The sequence below is a fragment of the Cervus elaphus genome, chromosome 33 (assembly GCF_910594005.1).
Source record: "Cervus elaphus chromosome 33, mCerEla1.1, whole genome shotgun sequence".
Classification (NCBI taxonomy): domain Eukaryota; kingdom Metazoa; phylum Chordata; class Mammalia; order Artiodactyla; family Cervidae; genus Cervus; species Cervus elaphus.
Window position 1 is genome coordinate 21562223 of NC_057847.1, and position 20205 is coordinate 21582427.

Here is a 20205-nt window from a genome sequence, read left to right on the forward strand (position 1 = left end):
CTCTTCACATGAGGTGGCAAAAGTGTTGGAGCTTCAGCTTCAGCATCAGTCCTTCCAATGAATATTCAGGGTTGACTTCCTTTCGGATTAACTGGTTTGATCTCCCAAGCTATATGGAATTCAGTAAATCTAAAGTACTTTTTTTAATCTGAAAGAAATACAAAATTTCTGTTGCTATTAATAGACTCTTTTTCCCAAGAAGGAGCTTTCTTTTAAAGAGTTTTCTTTCATTAGTAGATTTATTTTTAAAAGAAAAGAGCAAGGAAGACATCTCACTTTGCACAAATAGTGTTAATTGTTCTCCAATTCACGTTTGGCTTTGGCTTCTGGAGCCCCTGCACTGAGTAGAGAGGGGAGCGCTTGCAGAATGAACCTGAGGCTAACCTCAAGTTGACAAGAAAATTACAGTGTAGAAGCCAAATGTTTCTAATGCATATTTTATGCCTTTTGAAGTAAAAATTATACCTTACATTGAACGGTGTCTCTGAGGCATTGGGTATGATGAGCAACTCTTCAAAACTGAATGTTTCGAGACTAAAAATGTAAGAGTTTGTCTTTCACAACTTTGGATGTTGGTGTCTGGCTTTCTTCTGAAATCCTTCTGAAATCAAAGAAGTTTAAGGTAAAATAAATCAGGAGCTTATTTTCTTTATTGTCATTTATGAGTATCACAATGCAGGTAAATAGCGTGTTGTTCTCATTGCCATTTTGCCCATTCCTTTCATCATTTTCACTTCTCTTTCATTTTCAGAACTGCTCGAACATTTCTGCAAAGAACCTGCAGCAACAGCTGGACATGCTTGAAGGGGACTGTCTGACCTGGCGTGCCCAGGCTGAGGACCATGAGCGGGCCCTGACCCGCAGCCTGGAGTTCTGCATTACAAGGGATGAGATAAGCGAGGTGGGAACACACACAGACACACACACAGACACACACACACAGACACACACACACACATGCACATACACACACAGTAAATCAGGAGACTTTCTTTTTACCCTTGACCTTTTAATCTACCAAGCAGTGGCCTCACAGCTCAGAAAGGTTGAGTACAGAGTATATTTTAAACTCCCAAAACTGTTGAAGTCAGTATGCTGTCAGTGTATAGAACCTGGAATGTAGTACTATGGTTTTTTGCTTGCTCCTCCCCACCCACCCCAAACCCTTATAGCAGTAGTTTTGCTTGAGTGGCTATAGCTCATCAGGGCAGAAGGGTGACACCTTCCCGGTACAGCCAGCTCCAGCCTGCTGAGAGGCTATTTAAGTTCCACTGACTCATGAGGAAGGGTCAGGGTAGGAAGCTTGCTGCCTCAGAGGTTACAAAGTATTATCACTAAAGTCAAGTGGCTTCTTTCATATTTACTCAAACCAAGTGGCTTCTCTGGCAAAGCAACTTCTAGAGAAAAAGAAATAACAGGTGAAAGTTATCTTCATTTTTTTAATTGTTTTTTATTGTTTGCCACTTTATTTTTTTAATTGAAGGATATTAGCTTTACAGAATTTTGTGGTTTTTGGTCATACATGAACAAGAATCAGTCATAGGTACACCCATGTCCCCTCCCTCCTGAACCTCCTTCCCATATCCCTCCCCACCCCACCTTTCTAGAATGTCACAAAGTCCCTGTTTGAGTTCCCTGAGTCATTCAGCAAATTCCCATTGCCTGTCTGTTTTACATATGGTATTATAAGTTTCCATGTTACTCTCTCGATACATCTCCTTAATTCCACCTGCTCTCTCTCAATTCTACCCACCTCCCTCCCTAAGACACACACTAAACTACAGCGCCACCCTCCCCTAGTTAAACTTTCCATACAAAGGTTTACTTGTTTTAGAAGAAAAATAAAGGATAGCATGGGCCCTGGTTCCTTACTGGAACTGACAATAGGACAGAAGGTACCATAATTCTAGACTTATCTCTTTTTAAAGCAAGACATTAAGTCCATTAATCTCAAGCCCATGAGGAAAGTGAGTGGAGGGGGAACGAAGTAGTAAAACTTCTTTATTGTTCTGCTTATGCCCAAGTTACACAATTTCAGCCCAGTGAGTATCAACTATTATCAACATTAGAGCATAGACTGAAGTTTGAGTCAACCTGGGTCGTCGTCAAGCCCTTTTTGGCCAAAGGCAAGTGCAAGAAAGGAGCAGGACTGGAAGGAAAGTAAGAGGGGGAGAGAGCAGGAGAGGGCGCTTGGATCCCATTCAGCAGGAGGGATACTAGCATCACCAGGTTTTCAGTGGAGCAATGTGCCACAGGACTGTGGAGTTTCTGCTTCCAAATATGTGTTCCAGGAGCCACTGTGGGCCAGAGACTCTTTATTTGCTCAGAGTTAAACACCTAGTGTAGCCTGTCCTCTATGTAGAATGGCCTCTTCCAGGTCATGTCCTGCAGTTAGCAACACTTCAGCCAGATCTTGTTAAGAAAAGCAACCTTGATTCTCCCCAAGGATGTAAAATTTAGATTCAGAGTCATGGAAATAATTTTTTTACTACCTTCTCCCAAAATTGTTTTCTTTCTTCACTTACATCTTCCTCCTCTTCCTTAAAAAAAAAAAAAAAAAAAATTTTTTTTTTTTGTAAACTTTTCTTGCTGAAACTCTGTCCTTACTGTGATGTTCAGCCCTGTTTTATTGAAAGCAGAAGAGAGCAAGCTAAAGGTTATTCCTGGCTGCCTACGGCTCAGCATCCCTCTTCCTGAAGCGCCGTGGCCTTTGTGGGCCTGGGTCTCCCCACAGTGGTTCAGGCCCTTCCCACAGTGGTTCTATTTACAGGCTGCCTCGTCATGACCCTGTGCTGGAAGCCAGCAGGCTGGGAAGACAGATGGCCCTTCCAGTCATAGCAGGGACGCCTGGGATTGTCTGTACCAGAACAAGAACGAGAAACCAGATACGTGTGGGTTTGATTTAGGAATCAGATATCCCTTCAACATGATCTTAAATATTAAGAGAGTGATTCTTCTCATTTGCTTCTGCTTCACATCCAACTCATGCTTGACACTAGTTACAGTTTCATGTTTAAAGGATCTTAAAAAGTTTTGGCCTGTTTCCTTTCTTTTCTTTTTTTCTCAGTTGAATACAAAAGCATTTATTTGAACAAACTTTATATTTAAAATAGAATTTTAATTTGTCTACTCACAAAACTTAATTCAAAACATGATGTATTTATCTCTCTGGCTGATTTGATGTTATTCCTTTACAAACGGTACTCAATTTATAATTATTTTATGAAACTGTACTAAATGAAGATTTTATTTTATCAGAGATCATTTCCCTTTAATCTTTTTAAAATTAATTTTTATTGAAGTATCGTTGATTTACAATGTTGTGTTAGTTTCTACTTTACTAACTGAATCAGTTACACATATACATATATCTACTCTTTTTTAGATTATGTTCCACTATAGGTCATTAAAGAGTGTTAAGGAGAGTTCCCAGTGCTATACAGTTGGTTCTTATTCAGGAAATATTAATATATTAAAATATTTATATGAAAGTTTGTTATAAGACAGATACAACTTTGAGATGAGAATATTTTAGTCCAACCTCTGTGATAATTTCTTTATTGATTAATTAATTTATTTTAATTGGAGGCTATTACTTTACAATGTTGTGGTGGTTTTTGCCATACATTAATATGAATCAGCCACAGGTGTACATTTGTCCCCCCATCCAGAACCCCGCTGCCACCTCCCTCCCCATCCCATCCCTCTGGGTTGTCCCAGAGCACCAGCTCTGAGTGCCCTGCTTCATTTATTGAACCTGGACTGGTCATCTATTCACATATGGTAATATACATGTTTCAATGCTATTCTCTCAAATCATCCCACCCTTGCCTTCTCCCACAGAGTCCAAAAGTCTGTTCTGTACATCTGTGTCTCTTTTGCTGTCTTGTATATAGGGTCATCATAACCATCTTTCTAGATTCCATATATATGCGTTAATATACTGTATTGGTGTTTTTCTTTCTAACTTACTTCACTCTGTATAATAGGCTCCAGTTTTATCCACCTCATTAGAACTGACTCAAATGCATTCTTTTTAATAGCTGAGTAATAGTCCATTGTGTACATGTACCACAGCTTTCTTATCCATTCATCTGCCAATGGACATCTAGGTTGCTTCCATGTCCTGGCTATTATAAACAGTGCTGTGATGAACACTGGGGTACATGTGTCTCTTTCAATTCTGGTTTCCTTGGTGTGTATGCCCAGCACTGGGATTGCTGGGTCATATGGCAGTTCTATTCCCAGTTTTTTAAGGAATCTCCACACTGTTTTCCATAGGGGCTGTACTAGTTTGCATTCCTACCAACAGTGTCAGAGGGCTCCTTTTTCTCCACACCCTCTCCAGCATTTATTGTTTGTAGACTTTTTGATAGTAGCCATTCTGACTGGTGTGAGATGGTACCTCACTGTGGTTTTGATTTGCATTTCTCTGATAATTAGTGATGTTGATCATCTTTTCATGTGTTTATTAACCATCTGTGTGTCTTTTTGAAGAAATTAGTTCTTTGGCCCATTTTTTGATTGGGTCATTTATTTTTCTGGAATTGAGCTTCAGGAGTTGCTTGTATATTTTTGAGATTAATTCTTTGTCAGTTGCTTTGTTTGCTATTATTTTCTCCCATTCTGAAGTCTGTCTTTTCACCTTGGTTTTAGTTTCCTTCACTGTGCAAAAGTTTTTAAGTTTACTTAGGTGCCATTTATTTTTGCTTTTATTTCCATTTACTCTGGGAGGTGGGCCATAGAGGATCTTGCTTTGATTTATGTCAGAGAGTGTTCTGCCTATGTTTTCCTCTAGGAGTTTTATAGTTTCTGGTCTTAAATTTAGATCTTTAATCCATTTTGAGTTTATTTTTTGTATATGATGTTAGAAAGTGTTCTAGTTTCATTCTCTTATGGGTTGACCAATTTTCCCAGCACCACTTGTTAAAAAGATTATCTTTTCTCCATTGTGTATTTTTGTCTCCTTTGTCAAAGATAAGGTGTCCATAGGTGCATGGATTTATCTCTGGGCTTTCTATTTTGTTCCCTTGATCTATATTTCTGTCTTGTGCCAGTACCATACTGTCTTGATGACTGTAGCTTTGTAGTATAGTCTGAAGTCAGACAGATTGATTCCTCCAGTTCCATTCTTCTTTCTTAAGATTGCTTTGGCTATTCGAGGTTTTTTTGTGTTTCCATACAAATTGTGAAGTTATTTGTCCTAGTTCTGTGACAAATACCGTTGGTAGCTTGATAGGGATTGCATTGAATCTATAGATTGCTTTGGATAGTATACTCATTTTCACTATATTGATTCTTCTGATCCATGAACATGGTTTATTCCTCCATCTATTTGTGTCATCTTTGATTTCTTTCATCAGTGTTTTATTGTTTTCTATATATAGGTCTTTTGTTTCTTTAGGTAAATTTATTCCTAAGTATTTTATTATTTTTGTTGCAATGGTGAATGGGATTGTTTCCTTAATTTCTCTTTTTGTTCTCTCATTGTTAGTGTATAGGGATACAAGGGATTTCTGTGTATTAATTTTATATCCTGCAACTTTACTATATTCACTGATTAGCTCTAGTAGTTTTCTGGTGGTGTCTTTAGGGTTTTCTATATAGAGGATAATTTATCTGCAAACAGTGAGAGTTTTACTTCTTCTTTTCCAATCTGGATTCCTTTTCTTTATTTTCCTTCTCTGACTGCTGTGGCTAAAACTTCCAAAACTATGTTGAATAGTAGTAGTGAGAGTGGGCACCCTTCTCTTGTTCCTGACTTTAGGGGAAATGCTTTCAATTTTTTGCACTTGAGGGTAATGCTTGCTGTGGGTTTATCATATATGGCTTTTATTATGTTGAGGTATGCTCCTTCTATGCCTGCTTTCTGGAGAGTTTTCATTATAAATGGGTGTTGAATTTTTCAAAGGCCTGCATCTATCGAGATAATCATTTGGATTTTATCTTTCAATATGTTAATATGGTGTATCACCTAGAGTGATTTCTGAATATTGAAGAATCCTTGCATCCCTGGGATAAAGTCCACTTGGTCATGATGTATGATCATTTTAATATGTTGTTGGATTCTGTTTGCTAAAATTTTGTTGAGGATTTTTGTATCTATGTTCATCAGTGATATTGGCCTGTAGTTTTCTTTTTTTGTGAATTCCTTGTTTGGTTTTTGTATTAGGGTGATAGTGGCCTCATAGAATGAGTTTGGGAGTTTACCTTCCTCTGCAATTTTCTGGAAGAGTTTGAGTAGGATAGGTGTTAGCTCATCTCTAAATTTTTGGTAGAATTCACCTGTGAAGCCATCTGGTTCTGGGCTTTTGTTTGTTGGAAGATTTTTGATTACAGTTTCTATTTCCATGCTTGTGATGGGTCTGTTAAGATTTTCTATTTCTTCCTGGTTCAGTTTTTGAAGGTTATACTTTTCTAAGAATGCATCTATTGCCCTTTAATCTTAAAGAGTGTTTTTTAAAATAAAGGCACCAACAAGAATTGCTTTCAGATGGTGCAGAATTTCTTATTTTTTGAAGACTCTGTGGTTGACCACTTCTTCATTAGTAACCTGTAGCAAGAAACCTTCCTCAGCTGCTGAAATGAGGCACTTTATAGTGTTGGCAGCACCACAAAGACTGCACAACCTGGGTTTTGTGGTGCCTATTGGGAATATTAATTAGTAAAATAAAGATATGTGTGGCCTAGTTTGTATTGTGAATGTCAGAACCAGACTCTGAGTGGTAATAATATTTGATACTTAAAATTTTTTATTAGTAGTAGTAGTAGTATTTGGTACAAGTGCTTAAAATTACATAAAATTAAAATCAATATATTACAATAATTTTTTACATGAAAAATATAGTCAGGTACCCCTTCAGAGAAGTAGACCGAGCATTTGATTTTTTAAGTTGATTTTGAAACTCAATATTTTGCTTCCAATGCATTTAAAGTGCTTCTTGAAGGTTCACTGACTTTGAACTGTCTACTAAAGAACACAACCTTCAGACTGCCAGATTTTGTGGAGGTTTTTTCCACTCATTTCACACAAAGATATATTTGTATGCATGAATGTTAAATCTCACTATACATTTTCTTGCCTGGCCGTATAAATAAGTTGTTAATACACAAAACATTATAGATGTTCTTTGCCTTATTACATGACAGAACATCATCAGTTCCTTATTCTTTACACTTCTTTAGAAATTTAATAAGTTAATATTGAACATGTTTTCTTCTTGCAGCCTGACCAAAAAATTTCCTTTATGTTTACATTATGTTAATGGAAATTTGTCACTGGAGTCTCATTATGGGTCACAAACAATTACCTTGCAGAGAAGAATAGTAATGACAGAATTGGGTTGGTACTCATTTTCTCAAAGTAAATTTTGCGAACAGAAGTTTGCATGTAATTATGTTACTTCAGCCTGAAATTTCTACAGTGTACCAACATCTTACCCATCAGGAAAGAAATGGAAAGAAATTTAATATATATACATACATACACACACACACACACATATTAATATATATGTATGTATGTTTTTATGTATTCCATATGTCATAGTTTCTTGTTCCAGTTACACAGATTCTTTTATTCTTCTGTCATTTAGTTCCAAGGAGATAAGGCAGATTAGCAGCAATAAGTTAGAATACAGGAATGCTGCTGCCATAGATACATACACAAGGAATAACACTCACTTCAGTTCAGTCGCTCAGTTGTGTCCAACTCTTTGCAACCCCATGGACTGCAGCACGCCAGGCCTCCCTGTCCATCACCAACTCCTAGAGTTTACCCAACCTCATGTCCATTGAGTCAGTGATGACATCCAACCATCTCATTCACTGTCGTCTCCTTCTCTTCCTGCCTTCAATCTTTCCAAGATCAGGGTCTTTTCAAATGAGTCAGCTCTTCACATCAGGTGGCCAAAGTATTGGAGTTTCAGCTTCAACATAAGTCCTTCCAATGAACACCCAGGACTGATTTCCTTTAGGATGGACTGGTTGGATCTCCTTGCAGTCCAAGGGACTCTCAAGAGTCTTCTCCAATACCACAGCTCAAAAGCATCAATTCTTCTACACTCAGCTTTCTTTATAGTCCAACTCTCACATCCGTACATGACTACTGGTAAAACCATAGCCTTGACTAGATGGACCTTTGTTGGCAAAGTAATGTCTCTGGTTTTCAATATGTTGTCTAGGTTGGTCATAACTTTCCTTCCAAGGAGTAAGCATCTTTTAATTTCATGACTGAAGTCACCATCTGCAGTGATTTTGGAGCCCACAAAATAAAGTCAGCCACTGTTTCCACTGTTGCCCCATCTATTTGCCATGAAGTGATGGGACCGGATGCCATGATCTTAGTTTTCTGAATGTTGAGCTTTAAGCTAACTTTTTCACTCTCCTCTTTCACTTTCATCAAGAGGCTCTTTAGTTCTTCTTTTCTTTCTGCCATAGAATGTTGTCATCTGCATATCTGAGGTTATTGACATTTCTTCCAACAATCTTGATTCCAGCTTGTGCTTCATCCAGCCTAGCTTTTCTCATGATTTACTCTGCATACACCTAACCTGCCTGACCTGCCTCTTGAGAAACCTGTATGCAGGTCAGGAAGCAACAGTTAGAACTGGACATGGAACAGCAGACTTTTCCAAATAGGAAAAGGAGTACATCAAGGCTGTATATTTTCACCCTGCTTATTTAACTTATATGCAGAGTACATATCTCCTACTGCAAGGAGATCCAACCAGTCCATCCTAAAGGAAATCAGTTCTGAATATTCATTGGAAGGACTGATGTGGAAGCTGAAACTCCAAGACTTTGGCCACTTGATGCGAAGAACTGACTCATTTGAAAAGACCCTGATGTTGGGAAAGATTGAAGGCAGGAGGAGAAGGGGACGACAGAGGATAAGATGGTTAGATGGCATCACCAACTCAATGGATATGAGTTTGGGTAAACGCTGAGAGTTGGTGATTAACAGGGAGGCCTGGCGTGCTGTGGTTCATGTGGTCACAAAGAGTCGGACATGACTGAGCAACTGAACTGAACTGAACTCTGCATATAAGTTAAATAAGCAGGGTGACAGTGTACAGCCTTGATGTTCTCCTTTCCTTATATTGTTGTTTAGTCGCTAAGTCATGTTGGACTCTGTGCGACCCCATGGACTGTAGCCCACCAGGGTTTTCTGTCCATGGGATTTTCCAGGCAAGAATACTAGAGTGGGGTGCTGTTTCCTTTTCCAGGGGATCTTCCAGAACCAGGCATCAAACCCGCATCTCCTGCATTGGCAGGCAGGTTCTTTACCACTGAGCCACCAGGGAAACCCTCTGACATTGTGTGGTTTTTGCTTTTGACAAATGACTATGGACAGTCACCAATTGTCAGGAAAGGAAGCAGAAAAAGAGGGCATAGATGAGGCAGCACTATGGTATAGTGCAGTTAATTACTATTTTTAAAATTGATGGTATTAATTTATCATTTTAAGGAAAAACTAAATTATTATCATTCAACAAATATTATTATGTGACCACTGTCTCCCAAGCCATAGAACACCACAGTCCTTAGGAAACTAATAGTTTAGGGCAATTTAAAGCCCAAGGGACTTCACAATCACAACTGCTCATCACCAGACCCCAGTGTGAGTCCATTTAGTTGGTATTTATAAGACAATAGAAAAGACTATAATTGTTCTGAACTGTCCATTCCGTTGGGTTAAAATCTGTTGGAAGTTTGGTGTTTAACAGCTGCAAAATTGCTCTTCTTACTGTAGAAGATAAAAAACTGAAATTGTCAAATCATGGCTATCATGTTCAGAAAATAAAATGTAAATATATTGTGAACACACAAAACTTGCAGAGTGGATGAATAGCTATTACTAAGATGTGCTGCCACCTGCAATTTAAAATGTAGCAATTGTCTTCTCCTTCCAAACTGCCCCACTTTCTGCTTCTACAAGACTTGTCGTAAGTGCAGGAAGACAGTAATGTGGTTGCTGAACAGGAGGAGGCCAAGAAAGTCTGGTCCTGAAATCTCTCCAGAACTAAAGCTAAAGTTACCATTAATAATTATAGCAAGTCACTCAGGTTAAATTAGGAGTTTGGGGCCACTTCATTTCAAATGAAGCATCCCTGGGGAGTTATAACATTGTAGCCTTCTTTCTGTTACTGAAAATGATCATCAGAAAACTTTTTTTTTCTGGAGTAGGCAAAATGGTGGGCAAGAAATAAAGCTCATGAAATGGACATTAAGAGAAATGGACTACTTGTTTTGTATTTTTGCTTCTGGCCAATCATGTGCCGTAGTTCTAATGAAAGGATTTTGTTTTAAAGACGTTGTCTTAGTATTAAAATGTCCCATGTCCCTCACATAAATTGGCCTTGCCAACAACAGACTCACAAATAATGCATCCTTGTGCCAAAGTTGCCTCAGCCGCTTCGTGAAGACTAAAATAGCAAGCCAGCCTCTTTGTTGTCCATTTTGTTCCCTTTTGCTTCTTCCCTAAGAAGTTTTGTTTATGTCTAACCCTGAGAGCGGTTTACTGCTCCCTGGGAAATTTGGTGAAGATGCTCATTATGTTAGTTTCAAAAGAACTGCAGTTTTAAGTCTTAATGATTTTTTTTTCTAATTACAGCTATGTTCCACAGCAACTCTGGAGGAGCTGGACAAGTGGAAAGATAGGAAAATCACACTGTGCATTTTAAAAAGTATCCTTCCCCTGATTTTCTTAAGACTTTCAGAAATTTTAACAATACAAATTATAATAACATTTAAAGATTTTGAATAGGGTAAACTTTTCCTTGCCCCAAACTTTGGGTGTTTTTCCTTCTTTCTGTGCTCTGGTTGAGCAGTTGTCTTGGCCATCTCCACCATTCCCAATTGTTGATGAGCTAACTAAAGTTTAAAACAGCTGCATGCATGAACAATGATACCATAGCTGAGCAACCATGGCACTCAGTTTTTTAAAAAAAAATACATATAAACAAGTTATATGGGTATTAGATGGGAAGTTTTCATATTAGAATGCACAGGTAAGAAAATTAGACATGGCTAGATTTTTTTTTGAAAATCTGGTTGCTGAAGGTATTTCATGCTTGCTGCCTTCAACTTGTATCTGCAATAGTCTTGAATTTGAGCTGGGAAAGGTTCAGGATTTAAGTGGATTTCCAGTGGGACCAAAAGAGAAAAGTGCCAATAAGTTTGTCAAAGGAGGTCATATGTCTGAAATGATCCCATCTCACATACCCACAGCACCATGAACATTCTTTGGCCTTATAAATCATCTTCAGTGAAAGTGCATACATTCTGAGGCAAACAGAAATAAAATTGCACTTATCATTTATCAGCCTCAAATTTCTTAATCCAAAGTAGACTTTAAATGTCATCACTTAGAATTAAAAGGTTAAGGCTCAGCCTTTCTTCATTTATCATGTAGTTTTCAAATAGATGTTGATTTTTTTCCCATTTAAACAAGTGGGCATAACTCAGTGGTTATCAGGTTGATGACAGAGTCCCTCTTCTTTTGTCCAGACTGAAGTCTATAATATATGTTATGGTACAGTAAGGAGTAAAAAAGAATATAAAACTTTGTTTTCCAATAAATGTTAGTGTATACATGTATTGTATACATGTTAGTGACTGTACATATTTTTCCTTTCATTTTTACTTTATTTATTGTTATTAAAAATAAAAATTGTATTTTTAACTGTACTGAATGACACAACATAAAGTTTACCATCTTAACCATTTTAGGAGTACATATAAGTGATTTTAGGGCATTCACATTGTTGTACTACTATCTCTTCATATCTTAACCTCATAAAATTGTCCTCATTTGTGCTTTCCCACTAATATCAAACACACACATTTTAACACATCCACTGTCAAAAAATTTTAATATGAATTGTTTATTTTGTAAACATAGCAGCTGAATGTTATCTTTTAAATATTTTTTCTGAATTCTAATAGAGGAATAATTTTCAAATTTTGGAGTTATAATTCTTTCCACTTCTCTATAATATTACTAATTTATCAACTGGAATATTTTATGTGGTCTCTGTGCTTGTAATTTAAAGCTAATGCTCAACAATTTCACTTGTCATATAAACAACACAGTATACAGTGTAGTATAGGTATAGTATAGAAGTATAGGTATAGCAAATGCAAAAATTGAATCAATATAATAATTTCCATGTATACAATTAGGGCTTTATTGATTGTTGTTTTCAGAAAGTGTTAAAGATCAGAGTTTTGTCTGTATAATATGCAGAATTTGAAATAAGAATTGAGAAAATGAGCATTTTTCTCGAGCAGATAGTTTTTCTGCATTTTAAGCCTAAAATCCAGCATGTGCACAACCTTTATTCCCTCCCAAATAATTTACTTGCTGTCATTGAAAAGAATTTTAATGTTTTCCTGACTTCTTGTCATAGCTCAAATTTATCAACCATGACATTGTTCATTCTTGGCTGTTAAATGCTCCCATATAATCTGAGATGCTTTATATTTTCTCTGTACTTCTCTTTGCTGACATAGAGTGAGCTGCCTGTCAATATGTTTATCCTTCTTGAATCTGGAGAAGGGCACAGAAAGCCGTGTGGTTAATTGAACTGGACTGCTTAGAATTTTGCTTCACTGATAAAGCGGAACTGTTTGTTTTTAAGAAAGTCATCATCTATGCCCTGTTTTCAGTGTACAGCCACATACTCTGTTTATGCACAAGTTAGCATAGCCACCATGGGCAACAACTGTCACTCTACATCCCATTTTTGAGGCCCTCTTGAAGTTAATGATTTATATCTAAATCATTTATATCTAAGAAGTAAATCCCTTCTGGGAACTGTCTGTGAAAAATAATTTTTAATTGGATTTGAACAAATACAGCCCTTTTCCTACTGACTCTCATACTGGGTCTCCTTTTCTACCTCATTAATGCGATTCATGGGGTCGCAAAGAGTCGGACATGACTGAGTGACTGAACTGAACTGAACTGAATGTCCTCATTGGGCTAAATGTTAACACGCCATTGACCTCTGCAACATGAACTGCTCCTGGGAGACTTAATAAGTTTATCATGATAACTGTAAGAGCAGTGGAATATGGAAGGATCTGAGACAAATATTAGCACAGAGAGAATAGAATGAGTTGTAAAATAATGTCAAATAAATACAAATAAGAAAATTAGAGTTGTTAAAAATCTATCACAAAATTGTTCTTGTTTGAAGGCCAAAGGATGTTCTATAACTGTAATCCTAATTATAAATTACAAGTCAAAAAATACTAAGAACAATTTATAATTACCCATACCCGGAGAAGGCAATGGCAACCCACTCCAGTACTCTTGCCTGGAAAATCCCATGGACAGAGGAGCCTGGTAGGCTGCAGTCCATGGGATTGGGAAGAGTTGAACACGACTAAGCAACTTCACTTTCACTTTTCACTTTCATGCATTGGAGAAGGAAATGGCAACCCACTCCAGTGTTCTTGCCTGGAGAATCCCAGGGATGGGGGAGCCTGGTGGGCTGCCATCTATGGGGTCACACAGAGTCAGACACGAATGAAGTGACTTAGCAGCAGCAGCAGCATACTTGGAGAATATGTTTAAATTCACATTATATATTCACTTAGCAGACTTGCTTTCTATTGAAAATCACTCTGGATACATTTCAAAGATTATAAAGATTTTGAAGTATAGATATCTTGATTTATTGCAAATGAATATCAGTGTTCTCATTTTAAGGAAATCACTGGTTTCTTTTTATTGAACTGTAGCTCAAAGAATCATTCAAAGAAATAAAAAAGAAATTCAACAATTTGAAGTTTAATTACACTAAGAAAAATGAAAAAGCTCGAAATCTAAAAGCTCTCAAATATCAAATTCAACAAGTGGATATGTATGCTGAAAAACTACAGGTAATGAGAATATACTTGTATGTGTGTGATATGCTATGATTATAATGCTATAATTATGCTATGATTATTGCAAAATTATTTTGCATTTCAATTCTAAATGCCTAACTTTTAGGCTTTTTTATACCATTAGAACTGAAAAGATAGTTTTTAGTTTTTATAACAATTGGGTGCTTCATGTAAAATACATAATTTATTGATTTATCTCTTGAAGCATCTCCAGAATGATCTCTGTCAAACCTATCCAGCCTCATTGCTCCCATTCTCCCCACTATATACACACACACACACACACACACACACACACCTCTTATACACCCCTTTTTCTTTCCTTGCACTCACCTATATCAGGAGCTTCTTCCACTGCTCCTGCAGGCCCTAATACCTTTCCTGATTATTGCTTATGCTGGCTAATTTGATTGCTTTCTCAGGAGACAGTGAGCTGAGTGCAATAAAATATTTGATTTTATGGTCTTTGTCTTTTTTAAAAAATCATAGCATTCTCAAACTATTGAATAGATCCTGCTGTAGAGTAAATTTTCTCTATTATTGCTGAATTCTGAATCAATAAACTATCTGAAAGGAAACCTATTCTTTCCAAAATGTGTTTTAATAATTATTATTTTAACATATTAAGTGAAGGAAGCTATAAAAGTTTTTCAAAGTTTTCCCAATATTTAATTACTAACTAGCTGAGTAAATAAAAACTGATTGTCATTAAAAAAGTTTTTTTTTTGCCCAGGCTTTGAAAAGGAAAATGGAAAAAGTTGAGAATAAAACTTCTTTCTTAAATTATCCAAATAATAAAGAGAATATCCTTTTGGAAGCCATGAGGGATTTGCAGAAGCATGTGGATGAATTTGACAAAGTTGTAACAGATTACAGGAAGAATTTGGACCTGACTGAGCATCTCCAGGAGTTGATAGAAGAGGTATTCTCTTCTTGTTGTCATGTTATCTGTATTGTAATTTTTTTTAACTTCTCTGTTGCTTAGAACAACACTGCATTAGCTATTATTGTCATTAAATTCATGCATCATGCTCCTTTTCATGATTATATCCTTAGGATAATTTCCTAATGCAGAACTGCTGTACCAAAGGGATACATGTTACATGGTTTTGATTGTATTGTCCAATTGCTCTTTGGTAAGATTTTACTAATTTAACTCTTCTTACCAGAAACATGGGAGAAATTCTCATTTCTCCATAACCTCGTCAACTCAAGATGTTTAATCATCATGAAGTTAATTATATTCACTGTTGGATATCCGCTAAAATAATCAATAATGACTTATTTCACAGAATTTGAGAATGTTTAGAAAGACAGTTGATAATTGGATTTTTCAGGTATAAAAATTCTTATTGGTATTATTTCATTTTTATCAAGAGGATAAATGGCAAAGTATACATAAATTATATGAAATTGGCAAGTTAAAGTCATTATTTGCACACTTCATAGTAAAGAAACTCTACACTTGAAGTTCCTGAGCATTTTTTGTAGCCCATAATTCTAAGTTACAAAACCTCTCTCTTTCCCACTAATGCAATAATAGAGCTTTAGATTTAACACCACATTAGGAGGATTGAAATGATCATTCTTCCATATCTGATGTATAGGTTTGCTGTACTTCTATGGCACTTATTTAAAGCCAACTCCTAACAGAGTCATGTGTTTCTATTTCTCACTCAGCATAAGTGTTTCTGGCCTTGGTCAGACACATTTCTTTCATCACAGTTATTTATTTTTAGTGAGAAACTGTCTCAATTCTCCACTATGCTTTGAAAATATGACTATTTTCTATCAAGAAAAGGTCAAATGCTATTCTTCAAATGATATTTCCTTCATCTACAGACTAAATCTTATTCCTAAAAGAATTTATTTGTTGGAGTGTTATTTGGGCAAAACTTTATCCATATATTGTTAATGATTTCAATTAAATAGGCTGGATTTTGTGTGTTTCAGCTTTTTCTTATGTTTAGCTGATATTTGCATTCTTTTTAGTGCCAAATGCTTTTTTTAGAATGCCTGTTCTTGTAAGTCTGCAACTTTTCTCTTAGGAATTATACTTCAGGCAAATCTAAGAAAGCAGAAAAACCAAATTGATTTCCATACTTCTACTTTCTTATCTGACTAATTTCCAAGTGCAGTGCTCTCTTCGGCAGCACATATACTAATTTCCAAGTGCAAAAGTATATGATCATGTTGTGATATTTCCTTTCTTAGGACTTAAAAAGAGTTCACATTAATTACTTCAGTGGGCAAAATGAAGAAATTTGGGAGGATGGTGTCTCTTTACTCTGTGCTTTCTCCCATTTTTATTTAGTGTCACTTTTGGTATGAAGATGCAAGTGCCACAGTTGTAAGAGTGGGAAAGTATTCCGCAGAATGCAAGACCAAGGCAGCAGTGGAGATCCTCCACCAGCAGTTCAAAAAGTTTATCACACCCGCAGTGCCTCAGCAAGAAGAAAGGATTCAAGAGATCAGTGACCTCGCTCAGCGCTTATATGGTGACGTCTCTTTTAAGATACCCATTGATTCACCACTGAACATGTTTCTAGTGAACCTAGCAGACAGCAGAGCGTGGCAAGCCCTCAGGGTTCTCACTATGCCAGCCTATCCTGGGAAAAGGTTCAAGATAAGAGCAAAAGTGAATAATAGGGAATAGAGGAAGGAACTCCTGGCTGCAGGAGATGAAAGCATGTGGATTTTTAATGACCATTTGTAAGCCCTCCTTCTCTCTTCCCTTTCTTCCCCATTAAAACCAGAATAGTACTCAGCTTATGTAGGCAAAAATGAAAGCTAATTTCTATTAGAGTGAGTCCTCAAAACCATACACAACTCCCATATCCTTGAAATAGGTAGAAAGCTAAGACTGAGGTCTACAGCCCTCATGTTTCTATGAGGATTAAGGTTTGTGGATATAAGTAAGAGCTGAAAGGTCTTCCCCTCATCTTCCTTTCATTTGAAGATAAATAGTACGTGTGTGCTCAGTCGTGTCTGACTCTTTGCAAACCTATGAACTGTAGCCCACCAGGCTCCTCTGCCCATGGGATTCTCCAGGCGAAAATACTGGAGTGGGTCGCCATTTCCTCCTGCAGGGTATCTTCCCGATGCAGGGATCAAACCCATGTCTCTGGTGTCTCCTGCATTGCAGGCAGATTCTTTACCATTGAGCCACCTGGGAAGCCTTGTGGAATAAATGGGAGAATTCAAATCATCATTTCACGGATTGTGCTTTCCTCTTCTCCATGACTGTTGGTCTGAAAAGCCTTTCCATGTGAAAAAGGCCCCCATTTAAAATGCCCATTTGAGGGTGACAGTCCTTGAGGGTGCAAGAAGAATAATTTCATGAATTCCTTGACACTGTTAACTACAAGGTAATTAACAAGAGTAATTCCTAGTGACAGGGCAAACCTGGCCCCAAAAGATGGAGCAACAGTGCTTCATTTGGCCGCCCAGAGCTGCTGCCAGATGGATGGTCTCTCTTGTTACCTGAAACACTCACTCTCCATGGATAGCCATAAAAATTTTCTCGAACACCCATCTATTGCATTAGCTAATACTAAATTAATGAGAATGAATTATTAATGATTTTCCAAATGAAATGGTAAATACATAAAAACAATAAAATATGAATTGAAAAATTAAAGAAAACTAATGTTATGTTTCATTCCTGCTGTATAAGTGTACTAAAAAATTTTGGAGGCACTCCACTCCCATGAAGCGGTTTATGTTTTCTTCAGTAATTATATTTTTTACACTGTAGCATAATTACCTTTTCATTTGTCAGTCTTCTCAACTGAGCATAAGCTCCTTGAGGGTAAGAGAAATATATTTTATCACTAGGTTTAAGTGCCTATTGAAGTTCAGCACAAAGATCCTATAGAAGTTGTGATTATCCTCCTGTCTTACAAAATCCCACTTTCCGCCTTGTTTGTATTCCTGACCTTATCACCAACTGACATATTAGATGGTTATATATGGTTGTCTGGCTCTCGTTACTGGAGTATAAGCTCCTTGAGAAAAGGGATTTTGCTTGTTAATTCACTGCTTCATGGTACATACTAAGTGCTTAACAATTATTTGATGACTAAATGAATCACTGAATCAATAAATGAACAGCATTGAGTTTTCATCTGTTCAGTTTGGAAGCTATGCATTTTTAGAATTTGCATCAGGTAAGATACTTTAGGAATAGTATATCATCCTGCATTGTTATTGAACCTAGAATTTAATACAAATAAATTTATCTCAAAATTTTTTTTGAGTACCTATTATGTACTTTGTTCAGTCGCTAAGCGATGTCTGACTCTTTGCAACCGTGTGGACTGTGGCACACCAAGCTTCCCTGTCATTCACTATCTCCTTGAGTTTCCTCAGACTCATGTCTATTGAGTCAGTGATGCCATCCAACCATCTCATCCTCTGTCACCCACTTCTCCTCCTACCCTCAGTCTTTCTCAGCATCAGGGTCTTTTCCAGTGAGTTGGTTCTTCGCATCAGGTAGCCAAAGTACTGGAGCTTCAGCTTCAGCAACAGTCCTTCCAATAAATATTCAGGGTTGATTTCATTTAGGATTGACTGGTTTTATCTCCTTTCTGTCCAATGGGCTCTCAAGAGTCTTCTCCAGCACCACAGTTCAAAAGCTTCACTTCTTTAATGCTCAGCCTTCTTTATGGTCCAACTCTCATATCCGTACGACTATTGAAAAAACCATAGCTTTGACTATACAAACCTTGTCAGCAAAGTGATGTCTCTGCTTTTTGATATGCTGCCTAAGTTTGTCACAGCTTTTCTTCTAAGGAGCAAGTGTCTTTTAATTTCAAGGCTGCAGTCACTGTCTGCAGTGATTTTGGAGCTCAAGAAAATAAAGTTTGCCACTGTTTCCATTTTTCCCCATCAATTTACCATGAAGCAATGTGACCGGATGCCATGATCTTAGTTTTTTGAATGTTGAGTTTTAAGCCAGCTTTTTCACTCTCCTCTTTCACCTTTATCAAGAGGTTCTCTAGTTTCTCTTCACTTTCTGCCATTAGGTGATATTATGGAGCTGTGATTGATATAAAGACCTATACAACCTATTTCCATCATTCAGGAATCTACAGTCTATGCCTAGAAGTCACAATATGGTAAATGCAGTGAGAAAGGTCTAAAATGCGTGTTTTCTAAAACTGCCATAACAGAATACCATATATTGGGTAGCTTAAATCACAAAAATTAATTTCCTCTCTAGAGGCTGGAAGCCTAAGATCAAGGGGCTCAATGAGTTGGCTTTTACTAAGGCTTCTCTTCTCTTGCTCCCTCTTCATATAGGCATCCCTCTGTGCACAAGCAACCCAGGTTCTCTGATCTTCTCTTAAGGACACCAATCATAATGAATTGGCACCCCACCCTAGTGGCCCCTTTTTAAACTTAATCTCCCTTTAAAGACCTCATCTCCAAATAATCTTACATTCTGAGATACTGGAGGTTGAGTTTTCAATATATGAATTTTAGGTGGGACACAGTTCAGTCCATAACAATGTATAATATTTTTTAGTCTGAGCTGTGGAGTCCAGTAGTCTAAGTTTAAATCTCTGCTCTTTCAATTATTGTCTGGGTCACCTGAAGAGTCTCTTCTGAGGCTGGGATTCCTCATTTGGACAGTGCAGTAGAACCTTCTAGAGGAAGATTTTGTTAACTAATGCATATAAAGTACCTGTGTGTGTTGTGTTAGTCGCTCAGTCGTGTCCGACTCTTTGCGACCCCATGGACGGTAGCCTACCAGGCTCCTTCGTCCGTGGGATTCTCCAGGCAAGAATACTGGAGTGGGTTGCCATTTCCTTCTCCAAAAGTACCTAGCCACAGACAAATAAGATGCACTCACTACACAATAGATACTTGTATTATTACTCCAATAGGGAGAGGAAAATCCAGTTGGGAAAGATGAAGAATATTTCCACAAAGATCTTGACATTGGAGGTATACCTTGAAGAGTGAGTAGGATTTGTCCCAACAGAAACAGGGGTATGGGTATTCCCATAGTCAGTGGTTGTGGGGATTTTGAGAGAAAAGTTGCTAGTTTAGTTTGGTCAGATATTAAATATGTGAGGGAATTAGGGAGATATATTTTTGAGAGAGGCAGGTCGAAACTATATCACAGAGGGCCTTGACTGTATACTTTCTAGGTAGTGAAGAACAACTGAATGTTTTGAAAAGGAAAAAAGAGGTTAGAGTGGAGCTTTATGAATATTAATATAACAACACTATTTAGGTTACATAAGAGGGACACGGTACAGCAAATGTAACCATTTTTCTAGAATACTTGGTTTTTCC

General features: G+C 37.2%; 1 protein-coding gene across 7 annotated transcripts in view; it reads left to right on the top strand.

Annotated features, from left to right (window-relative positions):
* CCDC141 (coiled-coil domain containing 141) overlaps window positions 1-20205 on the top strand; it is a 224136-nt gene that overhangs the window by 184936 nt on the left and 18995 nt on the right. For 6 of the 7 annotated variants that reach the window (XM_043894545.1, XM_043894543.1, XM_043894544.1 and 3 more), the window contains 4 exons: window positions 752-901; window positions 13753-13893; window positions 14633-14821; window positions 16214-16397. In XM_043894545.1, coding sequence (XP_043750480.1) covers window positions 752-901; window positions 13753-13893; window positions 14633-14821; window positions 16214-16397 — 664 coding nt within the window. Of the gene's footprint in view, window positions 1-751; window positions 902-7226; window positions 7362-13752; window positions 13894-14632; window positions 14822-16213; window positions 16398-20205 lie in introns of those variants that run through there. The other variant, XM_043894547.1, reaches the window with a different exon arrangement.